The 25,086-nt window shown below is 34.4% G+C and overlaps 1 protein-coding gene across 1 annotated transcript in view; it reads left to right on the top strand.

Moving 5' to 3' along the window:
* LOC115212922 (tricarboxylate transport protein B, mitochondrial) overlaps window positions 1-25,086 on the top strand; it is a 64,608-nt gene that overhangs the window by 7,483 nt on the left and 32,039 nt on the right. Inside the window, exons 2-3 of the mRNA XM_029781748.2 lie at window positions 19,392-19,602; window positions 22,932-23,017. Of these exons, the coding sequence (XP_029637608.1) occupies window positions 19,392-19,602; window positions 22,932-23,017 (297 nt within the window). The remainder of the gene's footprint in view (window positions 1-19,391; window positions 19,603-22,931; window positions 23,018-25,086) is intronic.

Here is a 25,086-nt window from a genome sequence, read left to right as displayed (position 1 = left end):
GCTGGATGTAGCCAGTTTAAATGCTAAAGGGTTAACTCACTATTAAAAACAAAAGTGTTAAAGGTTGGGATGCCTTTAATCATAGGTTTGATCAGGATAGACCTAGTCAAAAATAACTGATCAAAGCCATCCCAGCCTCCACAGTAGCATACATAATGATCCTTGGAGTGGTGTCGTGACAAAATCATTATTACATTGGACAAAAAACCTTGCTATATTCAGTTATGGCTGTTTATATTTTGAGTTCAAATCCTGCTGAAAGCAACTTAGACTGTCATCCTTCTAGGGTTAAAAATACTTGTCAAGTACAGGGCATTGATTTGATTAATCCATCTCCACTAAATTTGTGACCCCCATGCCAACGTTAGAATTAATTATTGTGATAGGTGTTTTTACTGAAACTAAAAGTATTTTCTAATTGAATGTAACCTTCAATAATTATGTTTCTTAGAGATCATCTCTAAAGTAGGTTGAGTTTGTTGAACTAGTCACATGCTTATCATTCACATGGCTCTTGTTTTCCTCAAAAATGTAATTTTGTAAAATGTGTCCAATGAAATATTTAAAATATTATTTTTCAGTTAATCATTAGTAATTTTTGTAAAGTTTTTATAGTTTTACAGTAATGATGATAATATAACAACAATATTATTTATACATTTTATTTTTTAATTATCCATGCTTTAATGCTAATTAAATGTGCCATTTCTTAAGAAAGACACATTCGAAGATGTGTTAATTTTTTTTTTTAACCATTTTGATACCAACCTGCTTGAAACTGCCCCTGGTTCCTATGATAAACACTTCTTGTTTAAAGTGACACAAATTTAAATCTTCCATCACACACCAGCTTAATAATGGTTTCAAATTTTGGCAAAGGGCCAAGAGATTTCAAGGGGTTTGAGAAGTTGATTACATTGACCCCAATACTTGACTGGCTATTATTTTGTCAACTTTGAATGAATGAAATGCAAAGTCGACCTTGGTGCAATTTGAATTCAGAATGTAAAGACAGACAAAATGGTTTTAAGCATTTTGCCCAGCATACTAATGATTGTCAGCTTGCCACCCACCAGCTTAATGATAATTTCAAATTTTGGCACAAGGCCAGCAATTTCAAGGGGAAAGTCAATTATATTGACCCCAATGCTCAACTGGTGCTTATTATATTGACCCTGAAAAGAAGAAAGGTAAAGTTTACCTTGGTGGAATTTGAACTCAGAAGATGAAGATGAACAAAATGCTGCTAAGCATTTGGTGCAGCGTGCTGACAGTCCTGCTTGGTTGCCATCTTAAACACTAGATTAGTAATGACGGTTATTTTATGGACTTCATTATCTTCAAAATTAATTGAAACAGAAGTGGTGTATTTTGACAGCGATATGGTATTAAAAGGGTTAAGAAATGTATTTTAGTGAAGATAAGCTTGTTTAGTTGAAATCACTGCTCTTTGAAATAATGTCTGAAATGTTCAACCAATGTTCCTCAGTCTGAGGACATTTTGTATTCTTCACTATATTCTGTTAGTTTTGACATGCAACTGAAGACTGGGTCTTCAGATACACACATATTGCATTACTAGCATTAACATTTGTTAATTTCTTTCAGGTTTTAGAACAAAAATAGAGCTTTTAGTTTAAAAATGAGTTAACCATTATATTTTTCTTTGACTTGTTTTGGCCATTGAACCGTGACCATGCTTTGGCACTTATGTAAACTATTTTCAAAGAAATGTGTCCATGATCTTTATCACGTTCAGCTTCCAATATAAAGTCATTGAATTTTTCAAGTATTGTAACTTGAGAAATTCAAGGCTATTTAAGCAGCAGTAGTAGTAGTGGTAATAATGATGATGATGATGGAAATTATATAAAATACTAATACAATTAAATCTCAGTGGAAGTTAATGTCTTAAGACATTGACACCATTTGTTGGCAACAAGTTGTTTGTTTGAGGGTAATGGCTGTTCTAAAAATAGATTGGAATTGCTCTCAAACGAAAGGAGTAAATATGATTTTGTTTCAGAAATGTAAAAAGCTAAGTTACATTAATGGTGGTTTGTAAAATCTGATAACTGAGAAAGGAGTGTGATAAAGAAAAGTGACATACAAAAGTTCCCTGACATTCACACATGCATAAACTATGTATACATCTATAGGGAGTACAGCTATGTGTTGTATCCGTCAACATTTTCTGTCCTTTGAGCTCCATGAATACTTACTAAACAACATCTGGATTAAATGATCTTGCTATACATATGTTCGTGTTTCTTTTGTTTTTTGTGAAACACACACACACACTTATTTCATTTGTGTGGATGTTGCATTATCATTAATCCATTCATCATTTAATACCCATTTATCCATGCTAACTTAGATTGAATGAATTCTCAGTGTCTCTTCATTTGTGGTTCTTTGTCTTTTATAATCACAGTAAACCAGAGAACTGCCAATCAGTTAATTTTTCTGATTAGCTTTTTTTTTCCATAGTAGTGTAGTATACCCTACTTATTACCAATCACTTCACAGCATAGATTAGGATCCTTTTATCATGATAACTGATGTTATAAAGGTTGTCTCTATATTAGGGCTACAGAGTTTCTTCTACTTGCTATCAATTTAAAAATTTTATTTAGAGTGACTGTTCTCTTAAACTATTTCCTCAGATCCTCCATTAAAATCCAGAAATGAGATTTTTATTAATATTAGATAGGTGTGTGTGGAGGCACATGGCCTAGTGGTTAGAGCAGCGGACTCACTGTCGAGGAATTGCGGATTCAAATCTCAGACCGGGTAATGTTTATGAGTGAAACACCTAAGCTCCACGCGGCTCTGGCAGAAGGTAATGGTGAACTTCTGCTGACTCTTTCGCCACAACTTTCTCTCACTCTTTCCTCCTGCATCTTGCTGCTCACCTGCGACGGACCGGCGTCCTATCCAGGTGGGAAACTGGCCCTATGAGCCTGGCATGGCTTGAGAAGGAACAAAAAAAAAAGATATGTGTGTAAATTTTAGAATCAAGTTAGTTTCAAGTTCACTTCTAATTTAAACAAAAATTAACTTTATACTCAACAGGAATGCTAGATTTTGTGGTGTAGAGCTTTTTTTCCCCTTTAATTAAAAGTACCTATTGGCTTAGTATGGATGAAGTAACTATGCCCATGACCTTTGCAGTTCCTTCAAAAATAAGTAAGATTGATGCTGTTAAAATTCTGCCAATGTTACTTTATGACGAATCAGTCTTGAAATTAAAGAGGCCATCAGCAGGTTTCAGTGTTCTCTCATATTTGTGTGTCTTTGAATAAAGAGAAAAGAATAACTGGGTAACCACTTCTGATTGAAATGATTTGTACTCCTAAAAAATGATGATTCTAATAGCAAAACAAATTTGGTCCAAACATGTGGAACCTGTGGAAGAGAGGATCCAGAACTTATGGCAAAGTGGTGAAGACTAATCTCAAGATGTTGAACCCCATCATGAAGATGACAAAGTACTGTGTTGACTGGTGTTATGTAGTGCTGGAGAATAGCCAATCATTTGTTCAACATATCTTGCATGACAGTAACTCAAAATAAAAAAATTGACTTGTAACATGGCAGCCTGTCTTACCCATGGAGAGCAGATATAAAATGATATGTAAAAAAAATGACAGTGACATTTTACAGATATTTTGTGCTTTGGCAACAGACTGCTCTCTGAAATAACAGTAACAGAATTTAGGCTAGAAACCTAAAGCCAGTTAATTATCTGCTTATTCTCAGTGATTTAAATACTCTACATTACTTTGAATTTCATAAGTAAGTTTATTTTATATTCATTGAATACTTAAACTGATGACCTAATTGAAATACTAGTTATCTTGTACTTCACAACTATAATGCTGTTTTATGTAACTTTTTAATAAATATCTTTTTTTATATCTAACTTAGAATCCACTTTATTGCAGTTATTTAGTGTTAAAGCTGCATTGCACCAATTTGTATATGGATTCCAAAAATATTTATCATCATTAAACTAAATATTGATTCTCACTGGTTCACACTTGTTTTCTGTTGTTTTTCAAATATATTGTAAAATCTACACCTGAAACTGAGTTAAAGATCTGATCAGTAAACAATCTTACATTAGTCCTCAAACATAGATTGTAACATTTCTTTTATTAGTACTTTAAACAACTGTTCTTTTTACATCTTCTCTCTTATCTAACTCTCCTATATCTCCTTCAGCCCCATCTCATGTGACACACTTTCCCCATCCCCTCTTATTGTATTCAACCTCCTCCCACTCATTCCTCTCCCAGATGTTACAGTATTAAATAATTGTATTTTCAGTATTGTAGGCTGAGATTAAAAGCTTATGTAAGGAAGATGTGGATTCTGCAAGCAGCAGTGAAGGCAACCTGTTTTGGAGAGTAGTAACTTTAAATACAACCTGATATAGTGTGGAGGGAACACTTGAGTCTTGGCAAAAAATTTCTCTTGTGCTGGTGGCCATGATAAAATGCAGTCAGACCATACTGTAAAGTGTTTGGTAATAGGAAGGGCATCCAACCTTTAAAACAATTCCCAAATCATGAAATACTGCAAAACCTTACATATGCAGGCTTAACATTTCTATATATACATTCCTTTTTGCACATGTATTTTTGCTTATATATTTAAAGTATGCTGTGTTTATTCCTAAAAAGAAAAAATACTGTCCTATTTTGTATTATTCAAATGAAAAGTATACGGTAACCTCATTTTTACAGGCTAATTTATCAGATTGCCAATGTTAAATTTTTTTAAAGTACACATGCTAATGCAAACCTATAGGCCTACTAATGAATTGTAGGGTGAGTGTATTTAATCTGTGCAATTGAAGTTATCAGTCCTGAAACTTCTTGGATGAAAATTTACTGATAAGCTTACTCTTAATCTGAAGAGTTTTATCAAAATAGTTCATTTTGTTTAGCAAGCCCACCAGAGTTTTAACACTGTCATTATTTACAAGTTCCTTTTAATAACTTTTATCGATGGTATCAGTTGTTGAAAGATGTTTTTTCCATGGCTATAATCTATTGTTGCTTCTGTTGTTTAATCCCAGGCTAACTCTGGCTGACCAGTCATTTGCTCAAAAGTACTGCAGCTGTAACAATACACTCCATTTTTTTCTCTTTTGACTTTGTGTACTCCAGATTACATTGTCCATTCTGACCCTTTTTCAAAGGATAACAGTGTGTGATATGAGAAAAATGTAGTTGCTATTTCTAGTAAGTCAGAAAATCCCTTGTTGAATCTTTTAAAGGGAATATATGCATCCACTTTATCTATGCATATTGTATATAAAATATTATTCTATAATATTGTCATTTCAAGGAAAAAGAAGTGTAGAGTATAGTTATTAATATAAAATTCACTATCCACCTGGTGATTACTTTACCAGCATGGTACAGTTACATAAAGAAGTGTCAATCACAATATGTGGACGGAATTCATAGAAATTGGAAACCCAGGAAGAGATGGGATGAAGTAAAGACCAACTTTAGATTAGGTCTCGTGGCGGAAATGATAAAGAGCTGAAAGGATTGGCGATTTGTCATGATCAAGAAGACCTGTTTATCTCAGCAAAATTGAGGTCTAAAAGCATTTTGTCAATGTCTGTCCCCACACCCAATCTGTAATCTTGCCCACAACTTATCTTCGTAGCACCCATCCTTTTTTCACCCCTCTAATAATGACACTATTTCCCCAGCTACTGTAATTATATGAACACAGAACTGCACTTGTTCCTTCTCCCTTATGTGTTTCCAGTTATACCTCTCCTTGGAACTACTTCCCTTGTCACCCATCATGCACTCCCAACATTATGCCTGAATACCCTTTTCTCATTACCTGTCATCGATCTCCCCACCTTTGTCACTATATCCACTCCCATGTACCCCTAGTCTCTATCTCTTTTTACTGTGCATTTTCTGTCTCCTACCACATGTCATATATTTCTATTTCTCATCAGCTTATGGTTTTATCATACTGTTGCTCTCCACCCTTCCCTTTTATGTATTATCACTTACAACCTCCTCCTTGACCCACATTTATTTTCCTTACATTCTCCAAAACTGAGATTCACCATTGTCCACACCACCACTCATGTTCATTCACTGCATTTATTTTAATCCTCTTCTCTACTATTTATCACTCTCTTTTCACACTCTTGCAAACCTACCCACCAAGTCCTTGATTCACTGTGCTTATTTTCTCTTTAGCCACCTTGTACACTGAGGGTCTCTCCTGATCCCTCATCACCATGATCTCTTTCTTACTGTGGTAGCCATATATTACCTCTGCAGCAAGACACCTGTTCTTGTCTTATCCAATACCTGGTGAAAAGCCACCTTTCTTGGTACTGCATTCCACCCCTCCTCCCCATCAGGGGATTCTTGGCTTGTGAGTTACCTGGTAACCTCTCTAGTGCTGGTACTACAAAAAAAAAAAACATTTATATACTCTGTAAAATAGTTGATGTTAAGAAGGGCATCCAGCTGTAAAATCATACCAAATCAGATATTGGAGTTCAACACAGTCCTCTGGCTTGGTGGATCTTGTTGAATTGCCAAACCAATGGAATATGAATGTTAATTAATAATACACACGCACACAAATGCAACCCTTGTTCAGTTTGCCTCTCAACTTCATCTCATGTTTTTTAACAGCAGTCACAAACTGGATGTGATATTTTTCACTCTTAATAACAGATAAATCACTTTATTTACGCTATTTACATATGATGGATATTTGTCCTCATCTTGTTTGTTGTTAACACAATGTTTCAGCTGATATACCCTCCAGCCTTCATCAGGTGTCTTGGGAAAATTTTGAACCTGGGTTCTCATTCCTAAGGTATTTTTCAATGTTGTTATTATTATTACAGAGTTACAATTCCATCATAATACTTCCAGCAGACAAGGGAAATGCTACAGTGGTGATGAACAAGTCTGACTACACGGAAAAACTGGCAAGTCTTATAAGTGATGGTAGCTACAGCAAAGTAAAGAAAGACCCTACTTTGAAAACAGAGAGGAAGTTGTCACAGATCTTGATCAAGAACAAGGATCACTTTACACCAATGAAGTACAGACAACTCAACACTACAGTAAACTACCACACATGTATGGTCTTCCTAAGATTCACAAGGATGGTATTCCATTAAGACCTATAGTGAGCTGTAGAGGTTCAGCATGTCATCCACTGAGCCGCTTCCTTGTGGATAAAATCAGTCCATTAGCAGGAAAGTCAACAATGTACGTGAAGAATTCCACACACTTCACAGAATTGATCAAGGATACCCCCATTGAATCCAACCAGATGATGCGTCCAGATGTGATAAGTCTGTTCACCGAAGTCCCAACTGGTGAAGCACTATCGGTGATTCAAGAACAACTAGTGACAGACCCCATCTAAAAGAACGCACAAGTATACCAATAAAAATTTGACGGAAATGTTGACCTTCTGTGTAGAAACAACTTACTTCAGTATGGACACTGATATATATCGACAAGAAGAGAGTTTAGTTATGGGTTCGCCATTATCACTGATAATAGCCAATATATACATGGAATACTTTGAGAATTTGGCTTTAGGATCAAAACCACTAAAACCAACCCTATGGCTGCGATATGTTGATGACACCTTCATACTCTGGCCCCACCAGGGAGATGTCCAAGTACTGTTAGATTATGTGAACTCAATAAAGCCATCCGTACAGTTCACAATGGAAAAAGAAAAAGACAATCAGCTAGCATTCCTGAACGTATTAATAACATGCACCGATTCAGAACATCTGTATACTGCAAGCTGACCTTCACTGGATGATACCTCAACTTCAACTCCTACCATCCATACAGTGTAAAGAGAGCAGTGCCTAAAACGTCAAGCAATGAATATAAGTAGCGATCGTGATACCCACTACGAAGAAATGATCATACTCAGTAACAATCTATTAAGCAACAACTACCCCAAAAGCATACTCTCCCCTCCAATTATAAAGAAAAGAGAGGATGAAACCGATAAACTGTCCAGTCTGTCTACCCTATGTGAAAGGCCTCTCTGAAAAGATACAAAAGATATGCAGCTCATATGGCATCAGGACAGTATTCAAAAGTAATACAACACTTCACAAATATCTCATTCAAGTAAAACCACCAATAGAAGAGAATATGACCAAGAACTGCATGTAATCCATCCCATGCAGCTGTGGTAGGTAATATAAAGGCGAAACATGCCCCCCCCCCCAAAAAAAAATAAGGGTTGAGGAACATCGCAAAGCTGTGACACAGGGAGATATTGATAAATCGGATATAGCTGATCATGTATGGAAAAATGGAGACGACCTCCCTCTATGGGATGAAGTTAAAATAATAGACAGAGAACACCACTGGAAAATACGAAAATTAAAAGAAGCAGCACATATGCTAGGACACAACAATCTCCTAAGCAGACCATGTGCAAATATGAACAGAATATGGGAACCGGTATTAAGGAAGGATAGGAGAATATTAGATTTATAAGCCCTAAAATTCACTCCATAATTCACTATGGTGTAATGGTTAAGAGCACGGGCTACTAACCCCAAGATTCCGGGTTCAATTCCAAGCAGCGACCCAAATAATAATAATAACAACAACAACATCAAAAAATACCTTAGGAATGAGAACCCAAGACACCTGATGAAGGCTGGAGGGTATATTATATAAATACTTAGTACTTGTACAATTGCTTCAAGATCAATGTATTTTCCTAAAGGTACTTGAAAATTTATTTGCAGTGAAACCATTGCATAACTGTAGGATGTTTATTCATAAAGACACACACACACTTATGTGAGATATCAGATTTTTTGTTTTTCTATTTTAAGTTCAGTATAAGATAAATTATAAATGTACCTTTCACATATAGCTAGAGACATTGGACATCAGTGTTTTGTCAAATATAAAGTGAAACCATTTAATATATAATTCATTAACCACTTTAATTTGTAGAGATTGATTTAGTGTAAAATCATTAGTATGTTAATTTCTTTTTTCTTTTGTGATTGTGAACTTGATCAAATAGTTTTTAATTAACTTGTACATGGTGTGTATCTCACACAAGCCTTCCACAAATGCATATGTAAGCTTCAGTGCTTTTGTGGTTTGTAGTTCTTGATGGTAGTGATTTTGTGAAATATAGCAAAGGTTCTCATACGGATATAATGACCTTCCATAATAACTCAAATGTCACACATCTTTGCTCTTCAATAAATAACTTCTTTCATTTTCTCCTTTTCCTCTTTCTGTCCTATTTCTTGCTTTAGTCTATTTTGTCTAGATTTTCTTTTTTCATACTTTTACTTCCTCATCTCTCTTTTTCTCTCTTTTTATTTTTCTCACCCTTTAGAACTTAAGCTTCATACAGTTGGCTCCCTCAATCTTTCTATTCTTTATAAAATTTGCAAATGACTTAACCTTGTCATGGGGATATGTAAGCCCTGAATTGTCAAGGACACTTGAAAGAAAAAGTTTGTTTTTAAGAAGGGTCTATCATTAAATGTTAGAAACCACCTATTATCATAGCACATGAACTTTGTTTTCTTGTAAGTCTTAACTGGGACCACGGCTGTTATTTGTTTTATGATGATATTTCCATAATGCACTTTAGTTTATTGGAAACTTAATTATAGTTTTTGAGATTCAGGTGTATTGCGGATTATGATACCATATAATTTGATGTACACTGTTGCTGCAGAATCCTCTTTGTATCTGAGACTGAGTTTCTTCACTTACACTGCTAATCATAATAGGTGGGGGAATATATGTATATATTAGTTTTCTTTTTGTTACCCTATAAATTCATGGTTTCAAGTGAGGTGAGCATCATAGTTTTATAAGGACCTAAGCTCTAAACTAGGTAACTTTATTAACTGTTTAATCTAGTTGATTGCATCTCATTCAAAGATTGGCTTTGTCTTTGATCTATCTCTGGCAGGTTGGCACATTATTAGAGGTTTAGTAAAAATGCTCTATGGCATTCACTCTGGCTTTTTACATTCTGAGTTCAAATCCCACTGTGGTCAACTTTTCCATTTATCCCTCCAGATTTGATAAAAATAAAGCACCACTGGGGCTGATGGTATCAACTACTCCCCCCATTTCAAAATTGTTGGCTTTTGTGCTTAAATAAAAAAAAAATTATTATTTTAAATCATTAGATTGGCAGAATTATTAGAGCATTGGGAAAAAATGCAAAGCAGCATTTCTTGTGTTTTTTTTTTATGTTCTGAATTCAAGTCATGCTTTCTTTCTTTCAGGGTCGATAAAAAATGTATCAGTCAAGTGGGTCGATGAAATCGATTAACCCTCTCCTGCTAAAATTACTGCCTTTGTTACCGGAGCTGTTGAGCTGGCAGAATTGTTAGCATGCTGAGAAAAATGCTCAGCAGCATTTTGTCCATCTTTATGATTTGAGTTCAAATTCCATTGAGGTCGACTTTACCTTCCATCCTTTTGCGGTTGATAAATTAACTGTTGAGTATTGAGGTCAATGTAGTCAATGTAACCCTCCCCCAAAATTTCAGGCCTTGTACTAAAGAAAGACCCTACTTTGAAAACAGAGAGGAAGTTGTCACAGTATTATTATTTTTCTACTAAAAGCATAAGACCTAAAATTTTGAGGGAGAGAACAAGTAGATTATATTTACTCAGTGCTCAACTGGTGCTTAGTTCCTTTATCTCAAAAGGATGAAAGGTGAAGCCAAACTTAGAATTTGAACTCAGAATTCTGCCAATGTCTACTTCACCTTTCATCCTTTTAGGGTTGATAAACTAAGTATCTGTTATGCACAGGGGTCTATGTAATCAACTATCTCTCTCCCACAAAATTTCAGGCATTATGCCTGTAGTAGAAAGGATTATTATTATTATTGGTGAATTGGCAGTATTGTTTGTGTTGGAGAATGTTCCTTGTGGTATTTGTTCTCACTCACTATGGTCTAAGTTCAAATCCTGCTGAGTCACCCTTCAGTTCATCCTTTCAAGATTGATTAAAAAAAATATCAATCCAGGTTAGTTGATTGGTGGAACAGTAAGAATGTTGGATTGGGTGTGTTGCATCATTTGCCCTGGCTCTTTACGTTCTGAGTTCAAATCCTTCTCCTTCCCCTAAAAGTGTTATGAATGGGCAAAATCAATCAAAGTGCCTTTCAAATTTCAGTTACAATTCTTTATGTTCTGAGATCAAATCCTACCAGGGTCAACTTTCTTTCTTCTCTCCAGAGTTAAGTACTGATGAAGTACTGGGGTTGAGGGTATCAGCTAACTCCCACTTTTTAAAACTTACTGGTCTTGTGCCTAAATCAGAAACAATTATTATTATTGAGTGGTGAGCTTCTACCAGCTCTTTATGTTCTGAGTTCAAATTCTGCCAGTCAACTTTGCTTTCATCCTTCCATGGTCAATAAAATAAGTACCACAAGTATAAATGTAATTGACTTGGCCACTCCTGCTAAAGTTTCAGGTCTTGTGCCTATAGTAGAATTAATATTTTAGTGATTGTAATAGCTACCATAGTGAGGTTGGGGAGTGCTGAATAAGTTAGGTTTTGATCTAGATTTGGTCCAGTTATTTTGTGTAATTGTGACAGAAATATTGACATTATAATCACACTTTTTCTTCGCTTCAATAACTGTAAAAAATTTATTATTAAGAGATCAGTATGAACCTGTTCAGCAACTAAAGTTTTCAGAAACAGTGTGGCTCAGATTTTTTTTCTTTAGTAAAAATGACTGGAATAACTTGATGCATTTGTGTATTGACCTTTGGTTGAACTGGAAACAAACAAAACGATGTTTTCACTTATCTGTTAAGTGATATTGCTGGTTAATTGAAGCTGATCCTGATGTTTGCGCAGGAAGTAAGTCCTTTAATGGAACAATCGCATGCATTGACAGAAAGCTTATAGCAAAGACTATGTGAGTGATATTGAAAGCGAGAAGCCAGTTTCTGTTTGCTGTGAGTCTGCAACACCAGCCAAGCTACTGTGAAGTATTTATCAGTAGCTTTAAAGACAGTGTTACTGACAATGCCATTATTCACAATACAGCTTATTGATCATGAAATAGATCATTGGTTGGTTTTGAAGATTTCAGCTCTGTTTCTGTTCAGACATTAATGAAGTTACAATGCATATTAATTTACCTGTTCATGAACATGTCTGTATGTGTTTGCACTGATTTGTTTTATTAGGTGCACATGCATGCACTCACTCCCACATGTACACACAATTTTTCATTAGTTCTTTATATACATTGTGATCCTGTAGTGTGCTGAATCTGTAACCTAAGTTTAATTTTGCTTGTTCACTGTATCATGCTGTCTTGTTTCTCCATTACACATAAACCTGGGATCAATAGATTCTATTAACCTGGCTTATGAAGATAAAATCCTTAAGGGCCAGGGAATCCCATGTTATATTAACTGTTTTGGCATACTTTCATTTATTTTATTTATTAAATAGCAGGGATAAACTTGAATCATTGAGAAACATTAACCAATAAGACATACCAGTTTTTACTCTTTTACTTGTTTCAGTCATTTGACTGTGGTCATGCTGGAGCACTGCCTTTAGTCAAACAAATCGCCCCCCAGGACATTCTTCGTAAACCTAGTACTTATTTTATCAGTCTCTTTTGCCAAACCACTAAGTTACTGGGACATAAACACTCCAGCATTGGTTGTCGAGTGATGCTGGGGACCCCCCCCCACATAATAAATAAATATATATATGATTTTCATCAACCAAATCCACTCAAGGCTTTGGTCGGCCTGAGGCTATAGTGTAGAAGACACTTGCCCAAAGTGCTACCCAGTGGGACTGAACCCAGAACCATGTGGTTGGGAAGCAAGCTTCTTAAATTAGTTCTATGTGGAAATTGAAACAATTCAGTCATAATTTATCACTGCAGGTCACTAATAATAATTCTCTACAAATGGTAATAGATTTTCATACTGTATAAATATCCATCACTCAGTGAGTTAGCTGAGTAAATAGTGAGGCACAAAGCACTTTTAAGTCTACTTAAAATAAACTACAGTTTCTCATTTCTAGATTTTTATATTTGATAACCATTAGACAGTGGACTGCCAGAGTTGGTAGAGCATCAGGCAAAATACTTGTAACTTACCTCTGTTTGTTCTGAGTTCAAATTTTGTAGTGGTTAACTTTGCCTTTACTTTTGAGGCCAATGAAATAAGTACCAACTTGAGCTGATATAATCACTTGAAACCTTTTGATAGATTTTGCCCAGCAGGGCTGCAAGCCAATGATTGAAACCATTAAAAGGTTAAAATGAAACTTTCCTGTGACATAATGGTAGTTAGTAGCAAATATATCTACTCTTAATGATATTGGGGATGCTTAAAACAATACTGAATATAAATGGAATTGTTTCCTTAGTCTGAGTACCTTACCCTTCTTACAACAGAAATACTTAGTTAACATAAGCTATCACTCAACTGTTGAGTTGTAGGTAGTTGTAAATTTGTCCGGCTGATAAACCATTTGCTCTCTAATGATTTATAGGGAGAGATTTCAGTTTGATGCATGACACACTGAAAACCTTGTAGTTTATGTATTCAAGGAGAACCATTTTGTTTGGTTTGAATCACAGGGTTTGTATTATTCAGGTGAGAGCTCCAATAACTAAGAGCATTGGAGAGAAGCTAGTTGCTATGTCTCTTGATTGAAAATACTATTTTGTTCAACATAATTTGTGAGTTTTGAGCATGAAGAAAAAAAAATAACTGCTGGAACAATTATCTGAAAACATGCCAATTTTTGACTGGCTGTTACTTGCAAATATTAAAAAGATATTTTATTTGATTAACTGATAGAAAACGTCAAGAATGAAACAGAAGAATTGTAAAAGATATGAATGAATTGGAATAAAGTTTTCATTGAAAATTTTTGTAAGTTATTGGAATCAGATAAAGTTAAATCGGTTTCAAAATATTTAGTTGGACAAACCCTTAAATAGTCGTAGGATTTGGTTGTTTTTGTACCACTTGTTATTTTATTTTTGTATTTTTGGAGCTAATCAAGGATTTTACAAAGAAACAGGCAAGAGCAAACAAATATTAACAATTCTCCTAAAACAGAAATAATTTTTATAGCAACTTTCGATATAATTGTTGGAATTTAGACACAGATCTAAAGGGTTATCTTTTTATAGAACACAGTGTTGTTCAGAATATCTGAAACATAATGTAGAAAAGAATTCCAGTTATTTATTTGAAAGCTTTAGTTGTGGAGACCGAACTGTTGTGAAGACATCCTATTCTCTTAATAAATGGTTGGGAATCTTCCTGTAAATTTGTCTTAGGATAATTGTCCCTCATCAGAAATGTACTGTTATTCTTTGACTACCTAGAGTACTTTGAAGTGTTATATATAGTGGTAACTTACCAGCATATAACATTAGCAGCCATCCTGATTTGCATATAATACATTAGTTGGTCATGTGGTCATTTTAATTAAGAAACTGCATCATTTCAAATACAACAGGTACACTGTAGATCACAGCCTCCTTCTCCTTTTCTCATAATCCCTACAGTGTTTTACTCCCTGAATCTTGCAACAAGCACTTCATAAAATTTTTTTCCAGAAATCCTTTCATCATCATTTAACATCTGTCTTCTATGCTGGTATGTGTTGGACAGTCTGACAGGAGCTGGCCAATTAGAAGACTACCCCAGGCTACTGTGTCTGTTTTAGCATGGTTTTTATGGCTGGATGCCCTTCCTAACACCAACCATCCCACAGAGTGGGCTGAGTGCTTCTTACATAACACCAGCACAGTCGAGGTCAGGTTTGGCAAACCCTTCCAAATGCCAACCACTTTACAGTGTGAACTGGATGCTTTTTATGTGACATCAGTACTGGCAGGGTACCCAAGTAACTTGCAAGATGGAATTTTAAGAAAGGGGGGGGGGGGCATTGGAGGAGGATGTCAGATGATGAAAAGTTAGTGAGACAGAGAGGCAGAAACATGTGTCTTGCTATAAGGGACATACATGGTACCCAGGCAGTACAGAAATTCATATTGAACACTAATTCCCCAATCTGGAAAAAACTGGCAAAGTTCATAGATACTTAACTTCATTGGGTCATTTCTTCTCCAAGCTACAATGGTTTCAGCACAGCTGTTTTAGTTAATGAAATAGTAAGTTATACTGTGCTTCTGTTGATTAATGTTACGAGATGTAGTAATAGATAGCAGTAGTTGTATTCGGGCAAACCTCTGAAACTAGCATAAAGAAAATGATAAAGGTTGGTTCTTTTCACTAGGTATAATTTTAATTAATTAAACATTCCTGATTCACTTCATTAAATATGCTAGCAAACGTTTTTATTGTTTTTCATGTAACAGGTATCTATGTATACTCTTTCCAAAAATTATTCAAGTTATAACATTACTCAGTGTTCATTCACAAAAATTCTATATATCTCAGTAGTCATTCTGTACAAATGATCGCACTGTCCAACTGATAAAGTCTGATAAGACTGAATTGATTTATCATCCATGTTGCTAATCAATCATCACTTACTCCTCACTGTACTCAATTTTTGATTAATTTAAATTCAAGAGTTATCTTCCCTGCCATTCATGACCAAAATTAATCAAGTAGTTTGAGTGGTTCTTCTCACTGTGGGTATAATTTGAAATTCCTTCTCTTCTAATATTATGTTAATGTCCACTTTACTAAATAAAATTTTACTCCCGTGGAATCCTGGATGGAATTCATTTATGATTTTATAGTTAGACCTATTGTGTATCATGCTGAACACTAGGCCATATCAGACGTTCTATCTTGGAGACTTTTGCATTCTAATGGGGGACAAAGACCATTCAACTACATTGATGTTGTTGGCAGACACACAACATGAAATCAATTGCTAACCACAGATAATAGAGAACAGCATTTTCTGGCACAGCCTTCTGGAATGCATCTCAAATGCAATGCTTGAAGATGCTTAACTTGGTACAATATTGAGTTCTGTCTTTCTAAAATTGACAGCCCAAACTTCAAATTTCATTAAACTAATGGTGTATTTTAAGTTAACTCTCCACAAAGTTGATGTCATTTTAAAGAAAATCATGTGAAATTGTACTGAATTTCGCTGTTTGATTTTAATTCTCTCAAATTCTCATGTCAAAGCTAATCCATTTCCAGTTCATATCATATTTAATACTATATATGATCTGGATAGTTCTGCAAATTTGGCAAAGATGGATTCATTAAATCTTATTAATCAATATTTTATATAGCTTTAATATATGGAAGGTTGTACATATACTTGTGTAATCTAATTACATGACAATTTTGGTTTCATTAATTTCATTTTCTAAATGTAATTTATCTAAGTGACTCAATCAGAATCATCAATATATATCTTTTTTTTTTATTTAGCTATTATTTCTTGCTAATTAATTTCCGGTATTCTTTTTTATATTGCAGTATTTTCTTATCTCCCTTCACACTATTACTTTGATACTTTATTATTTCATATATCTTCTAACATTTTCCCTCCTCTTTCTGTGAAGAAAATCAATAGGACTATTCCAATGTCTTTAAATGTAGCAGTAGCATTAGTAATATATAAAGCAGTAGGATTGATTTCTTCCACCTGTTAGCTGTTTGTAGCTTAATTTTTGGACTTATTTGCTTGTTCATTTGTAAAATATTTTGCCTGCAGACAAGAAAATGAAGTCAATGGTTTTAGAGATTGATAATAATTGTGCTCATTGCTATTTTTATGCTCTTCCACATTTCTTTCCGTTTGTTGGCTACTGTAAACATTCCTTAGACCTAAATGAAAGCCTACGGGGACTGATTGATGTGATTACTCAACATGCTAGAATATTTAACTCACCATTTTATTTTTTTAATGATATATTGGGCTGCGTAGATGAGATAGTTACAGTTGGAACATATTTGGTGATTGGCCTGACACCTGAACTGACCTGGGGTTAAACAACAATAGCAACAACTAGATGATAATATAGGCCAGAATAGAACTAGTTGATTTACTGCATCCAATTTATCTCCTGGGAGATTGAATTTTCTTCAAGTTTAAATATAAATTGAAATTTATTTTTAAGAACTGTATGGTGGTGAGAGCTATTTATGTTGGGTAACTTTACATTAAGGAGTGGAATGTATAAGTTCCTGTAATTCAGACCACCTCATGGTCCCAACAAACAAAATGGAAAAGGCTTTTCCCTGGAGGATAGGCAAGGGAGATGTGCTGAAACAGCCTCTCTGACTCATGGGGCTTGCACTTGTGGATAGCCATCTCCGCCCTAATAGCAGTGAGCAGGATATGGTCTGGGGGCTAAGAACATTGGCGGCCTCCTCTGCTACTGGCTCCAAATCACTCTGCATATCAACCATTAAAAGAAAAATTACAAATAAAAGTCGATTCAATTGACTATATCACCCCTCAACAAAAACCAACTGACTTTCATACTAGTCAAGAGAAATCAATAGTAAGATAATATATTACAGAAGAAATGGTATTGAAATAAAATGGAAAGTATAATAAATGTTTGAAGACCAAAAACCTTATTAAATCCTTGTCCTTTCAATGACCTTCAAACAGTTTAAGGCTGTTATTTTACAGAATTAGTTTCAAAGCATCTTTACTATATTTAGTTTCAATTGATCAGATCTATTCAACAGAATAAATTACTGTATGCTGATGCTTTTCTCTTTTTCCTAAAAAAACTAAAATTGATTTCTAGTACAAAGTCAGAAATTTTAGGTTTGGTGTATTGTTGGTTAAATCAATCCTGAGTACTTGATTGGTACTTTATTTGTCAACTTCTGCCCTATCCTTCTCCAGTCTCAGACGCCCTGAAAGCTTCATAGATACTGCTCTCCCTCCTGCTTAAGCCCTTTACAGTTGTACCTATAGGAGAAATTTGAACTCGTTGACATAAGATATGATTATACAGTGTTTATACTACTTATAGCATTGGTCTATACATCCCTGTATTACTTTTTTGCTGTTGAGGGGAAAACTATTTTGATACTTGATCTTTTTTATTGTGTTGAAAAAGGGAAGTTGAAGGAAATTGTATTCCTTGCTGCTCTTAAAAAGGCAAGATTATCTTGATTGGAACAGGTTTCATCATTGCTCTGCTCAATCAAGGTTGACTTGGGGCTAAACAGCAATAACAGATTTGCAGTTATGTCAAGTGTACAGAGAGCTTAATTTCTTCAGCTGGGGTACAACACAGTACCAGTAATAAGATGTGAGCTGCCATTCTTTTTGCTGTTACCTTATTGGTTCAGCCATCAGTGATAAATATCTACATAACAGCCTTTCTATGTTTGAACTACAAGTTTCAGTATTTACTTCAAGGCACATTATATTTAGTAACTCTTGCTAGATAATTGAGGTTTAGTTAAAGAGCTATTATATAGTTGCATCACACCTTAGTTTAACAATACATGCCTAGAACATTCTTTACAATTATGCTGAGGTCATAGCCAGAAATGATAATACAGGGATTTGTTTGATAAGTTAACCCTGTGTTATAGATTTAGTCATGTAGAGCCTGATCAGTTCTTTCCAAAATAATGTACTTAATCCAGCAATTTATGCATTAGAATTTCAAGCATGCAGAACTAATGTTAGCAAACAGGACACCTGCTCATGTTGGGGTGAGGTAAAATACTGTTGGCTACAGGAGAAACTTCACTGTAACTGCAGCCCAATCTGTTTCTTCTCTCATTGTTCAAAATAAGGTTTAAAATAAGTATGTGGAATTGGGTAGAAATGGTTTTTATCTAGCATGTTGTTACTTAACCTCAGGTTAGCATGTTTCTCATGTGATAGTTGTAAGGAAATTCCAGCATCATGCATGTGGTGTCCTTTGCGCCCAAAATTCCATGAACACCTGTCTAGTTATGGGGAAATCTTACCTTGGAAACATGATGGTTGACGACACAAAGGAAATCTGCTTCAACAAAATTCCATCCGATCCATGCAAGGATAGCAGAATGAATGAAAAAATGATGAGGATTTTCTCCTGTAGGATAGCGTTGTAATGTATGTGGAGATAAACAAGAGTGGTGTTCTGTTGTTTTTTCCAGCTAGACATAAAATTTCTTAGTGGGAGAAAAATAGAAGCTTATAAGTTTGAGGAAGAGGAGAATAAATGTGGTGCAAATGGAAACCAGATTATGAATTAGAACACAAACTAGAAAAATCAGACAAATTTTAAGTTAATTTTTTTTTTCTTACGGAAATAATGATTGAATCCATATCTGTAAAATTTTTTTTCTTTATTTTCCCTCTTTTGCATCCTGAAGGAGGCATCACAGGTGGCATTGAAATCTGTATTACATTCCCGACAGAATATGTAAAAACTCAGCTACAGCTGGATGAGAAATCTGGTCAAGCTAAACGATATAAAGGTCCAATAGATTGCGTGAAAGTTACAGTGTCAGAACATGGTGTTCGGGGCTTGTATCGAGGACTTAGTGTATTACTCTATGGTTCCATCCCCAAATCTGCTGTCAGGTAAGTAACTATTTATGTGTACTATTGCTAACAAAAAGACTTATGTTGTTTATTTTGCATAAAATTTTTTATCTGTTACTGATGTTTTATATCATAGTAGTGAACTTTGTACAGTAGGTAAAGTTAATTTGTTATCTGTCAATGAGCTTCCCAAATCATGTCTACTTATTTTACAATAATTGTCTAAAACTTGTTTTAGTAGCTAAGTAAAAAAAACTGATATAGACAATAATTGTGAAAAGTATATCTAAAATGAATAGCACAGTCAATACTAATGTTTAATGTGGCAAGCTTGATAATTATAATTAAACTAGTCTGCTCTTGTATCAAGTTGAGGTAAACATATAATTGAATTTCAGATGATTGCTTGCAATTTAACAGCTGGTGCTTTAACAAACTGTTGCTCTTTCTAACTAATACCTATTATGCAACAAACCAGGATCCCTTTTTTAAAGTTCAAAATTATGTTAGACCTGTTAACACTGCCCTTTCATTTAATATACATTAAATATTCTATTATGTTTGGAAGACATGTGCAAGTTCATTAATGTCCAGTCCACTTTAACATTATGTTAGAATTGGTTTAGTCTGTCTGTGGTCTTTGATGTGATTGCCACTGTCACAGTTTAAGCCCACGATGAGAATTTCCTTTCTAGTTCTTATATCAAGATCAAGCTGACTTGTGATCAAATGCATTCCTGCTGTGACTATCTCATCTTTTTGGCTGCCATATGCAAGGAACTTAGGACCACCCACATTATCCAAAATAAAAAGGCAGCATGTCATTTGAGGAAATTTTGGCTACTGTTTCTTGTAAATTGATAAAATAGAGGCTTCCTTGTTGGTTCTATCATGTTCCAGACCCATAGGGGAGAATTGCATCTAAGAGGGGACTGCTTTTGTCATGGTCCGTGCTTATCATGTGAATTCCTTCATTACTATCCAAGCCTATGGTGTGAATGTTTTTATTGCAGGACTTGATCAGTGATTATATAGTGAACTACGTTTAGTCATAGTATCTTGATGGGCTAAGCAAGCAAATTTAGTGTCTTAGTTTAGACAATGAATTTCATTAGTTTGGTTAAGTTTGTCTTGAAGAGAAGAGGAATTTGATGATTCAGGACTGTGTCTTTGAGAGGAAAAGAAAACTTTTTTCAGCTAGGTCAGAATAAATAGCAAATATTTCTACGTATACTGAAATGTCAAATTAAATTTGTTCTAAATCATAGTTTATTGGTGGTAAAACAAGTATCTAAATGATATGTTTGTTGTGAAGCAGCTGGTCTTGCATATAATTTTGTTTTGTTTTTTTGTTACAAATGTTTTCTGACAATAAACTGATTTCAACCTTCAGTTACTATTGATTTGGGCTCATTAATTCTCTTGAATTATTTATTCAGTATCAGAAGATTGTTGCAGTTGAGTAGCTCGATTTAGTTTGCTTGAGCAGATGTATGGCATAAATAAATGGATCTCCTATCAGTTTTGAGAATTAATATTGCCTTCTCATCAAATTACCAGTGGTTGAGTATTCTGGACATTTGTATCCTTAATTATTCCTCAGGCATAACCACAGTTTCTGTGTATAACAAAGCTGACCATTTTGATTGCTGGTACTATCTATCCAATAGGTTTCCAGTCCATCCACACAGTGCCTGTCTACTTGATATCACTCATAAGCCTTCAAGTAACTCAAGGCTTGAGCAAAAGACACTTGATCAAGATGCCAACATCTTGTGATTGCAAAACAAACTTTTCAGTCACCCAGCCATATTTGCTCTCAATCTATCGCATAAACGTAGCCAGTTGAATGCTCCAAAGTACATGCCATCATCCAGATTCTCCTTACATGAACATTCTATTTTGAAAGCAGGTATTACTAGAGTAGTATTTGTTTATGAGGATTAACATTGCTTTGTTGTCTATTTTCTAATTGTTAAGAGATAGGTTACATATTGTTAGGATTGAACTCAGAACAATAATTTCAAATGTAAAATTTTGGTACGTTTATATCCATTATGTTGCATGCAATTATAAAAATTATTTATACTCAGTTGAAAAAAACGTGAAGAGAAACATTTTCTTAATTAGTTTTATTATATAAATATAACATTTTATATTATGTACATGTGAAAGGAAAGATAATTTTCGGCGTGTATAAGTACGACTAGATATTCTATAGCTCATTCATAAATCTAACTAATAGATTAATCAACAATTCAAAATAGACTTGTGATTTTCTTTGGACATGGCATGAAAATCACCAATGTCTCAAAGGCGTGAGTGTCGTGGAGTTCAGTTACATTCAACAAACACTAAAGTTTTTCCCAAAATCCAGGGTTTTTATAACTGCTCAACTTGACTTAAAAGAATCGAAATCCATTACAAATATTCTTTATGTAACTTTTTAGAATCCTTATATGAGCAGTTATATTGACCAATGGAAAAAACGAAAATAATAATTCTTCGGCAATACGACATTACGTCATATTGCCAATTTGCACCGTATTTCAAAATAGCTAAAATGGCTACTTGCTACACAATCCTATGTTAACTAAATGGAAATGTTCACATGTTTAGATCTGAAGGTGACTCAAATAGGTTCACTCATAAAGTAGTAAAGATAGAAACATAAAGATATTGTTAATATAAAAACACCAGATAAGCTTTGCATATATACAAACTATAAACTTTAATTACAGAACCTAATTGAAGTTGCCAACATCTGGATGTCATTAAAATTATTAATAAAATACATATATGTCCTAGAATACTGTTTGTAAATGAAAATTTGAAATAGTGTAAGACTTGGTTAATTATATATTTATTTCTATTAAATGCTTTAAACTGCTCATATTCTATCGTCATCATCATCACTACCACTATTACCATCACCACCACCACCATCAATACCTTAATGATTATCATCATCATATTTGTGTGTTCATTATTCCATGTTTACATGGTTTGGACAGGATCTCTAGCATAGCATCCTGCAAATTTATCATCTCCTCTTTGAGGTTCTGCTTCCTGAGGTTAGCCTTCACCATTTCTAACCTATGTCTTAGCTGGTGTTTCTCTTCCACTGGTTCCTTCCACATCTGGTACTTCCTCACCCACATGTTATCATTCATATATATCTCCATACTAGTGTAGCTGTCTCTCATATACACCATGACCGATTCCTCTTATATCCAATTTATCTCTCTGCTTTGTTCATGTACACTATCATAACACATTCATAAATGTGTGTATACATTCACTTGATACTTTTGATATATTTAAAAAAAGTCATTTGGTAAAATTGACTTTTGTTGGTATCCTTTTAGGTTTGGTGCTTTTGAAGAATTCAAGAAACGCTCTGTGGATGAGAAGGGAAACTTGCCAATGAATAAACGATTGCTGTGTGGTTTAGGTAAGATTCTTTTATAATATTCTAATTCTTTTTAAGAAAAACCTTTATAATTATAGAAAATAACTTCTATGTTTCTATATTCTATATTGATCATACACAATATATGTTCTGTAAAAACAAGAATATTTCCAAGAATATATTGACTTTTTTGTCACTAGGATGAAATTTGGAAAGAAATGGGATAAACTGAGCAAGATTATGATACTGTCTCTTCGATACCCTCCTTCAAGGAGCTCTTAAGGTTCTCCCATCCACTCCACAAGGTTTCATCTGGCAATGGTCCAATTTCATTTCTCCATGAATAATTGATTTTTGCAAGCAATGTACCTATTTATGTCAAGTTAATGATTCACCTGCAAATAGTTATCACCAATAGTTTGAGTTTGTTGTACATGTCCAGGTTCTGTTTGATGCCAACTGCAGTCATTTGAATGATTTGGTATTTTCTTGGAAATGCTTTCATGGGTTCACCACTTCTAAGGTGTTCATGGTAGCTGGCAGTATCTCTATTGATGGCATTAGTCTTTACACAAAAAGAAGAATTGCAATTCAGATTCAAACAACATTCTGTACTTGTTTCACATGATTGTGTCAAACTTGATTGTTATATCATCTTTAGTGGCACAACTAGTACAGAGCTATAAAATAGATATCATAAACTCATCTGGAATCACAAATTTAAACAAATTTTGCAATGTTTTATTTGTGCTTCTAAACTTCTGGAATCTTCATCATCATCCTTTAACATTCATTTTCCATGTTGGATGTTGTAAACCATGCAAGTCATTTATCAACCGTTTTAAGTAATAAATTTCACTATATTTAATTATATCTACCAATTTTATTTGAAAACTTTAGAGATGTTGAAAATTCAAGTCTGTTGAATGGTTTTAAACATATAGCAATCACTCTGTGTGTGTTTGTGTGTGTGTGTGTATACAGTGTGTATATTGGGGTTTTAGAACAAGTTCACCATATCTCTATGTTGTAAAAGGTTTGGTGTCAGTATTTTGAAAAGATATCTCAGCATGACTTAGAATATCATATTTATGTATCTCTTATCTTTTACTTGTTTCAGTCATTGCACAGTGCTGGGGCACTGCCTCAAGGGGTTTCAGTTAAGCAAATCAATCCTAGTACTTAATTTTTAAGACTGGTACTTATTTTATTGGTTTCTTATGCTGAACAACTAAGTTACAGGAATGTAAACAAACCAACACTGGTTGTCAAGCAGTGGTAGGAGACACACACGCATGTACACACGGTCCTACAACTTTCTGGTTCTCCATCAAACTATTCATCCATGCATGCCAAGATGGAAAGTGGACATTAAATGGTGATGATGATAGTAGACTTCTTTCAGTTTCCGAATCCATTCATAAGGCTTTAGTAAATCCAGGTCTATAGTAGAAGACACTAGTCCCAGATGCCATACTCTGAGACTGAACCGGGAACCATGTGGTTGGGAAGTAAACTTCTTACTACACAGCCATGTATTTGCTTTGTTGTGTGTATGAATGTGTTTGTGAGGTACAGGCATGGCTGTTTAGATATAGTTTGCTTTGTAACTGTACCGTTTCGGGTTCTATCTTATGAGCAAGTGTCTTTTATTAAAGCCTTAGGCTGACCAATGCCTTGTGAGTGAAAGTGAAATTGTATTTCAATTGACAACCTATGGTTAGTCAAAAAGTGCTTCCATTTTTATCTCTGTTGAGTGGGTTAAGAGCTTGACCTGTTAAACTTTCCTTTCCTTTCCTTACAGATGTTGAACTTATAAACATTCTATGAACTCCCATTTAGATTAATTTTTGTGATGCGGACTCTCACCAGTCCTTCAAATTTGCAACTTTATTATTGAACTTTTATTTTTTTAAGACTGCAAATGAAAAATTATTGTAGTATGTCTGTTTAATTAGTTAAAGTGTAACGTTAGATTTCCATTGAGGAAGATATGACTTTTTCTTCTCTTGAATTTTATTTTATACCAATTATAATAAGTAATCTTTTAGATATTTCTTTATATTACAAAAAATGAACAAATGATTCACCCACCAACAGATATTGGTTAT

The sequence above is a fragment of the Octopus sinensis genome, linkage group LG6, assembly GCF_006345805.1.
Source record: "Octopus sinensis linkage group LG6, ASM634580v1, whole genome shotgun sequence".
Lineage (NCBI taxonomy): Eukaryota > Metazoa > Mollusca > Cephalopoda > Octopoda > Octopodidae > Octopus > Octopus sinensis.
Note: the sequence above shows the minus strand (reverse complement) of the source record. Positions and strands in the feature narration are given on the sequence as shown.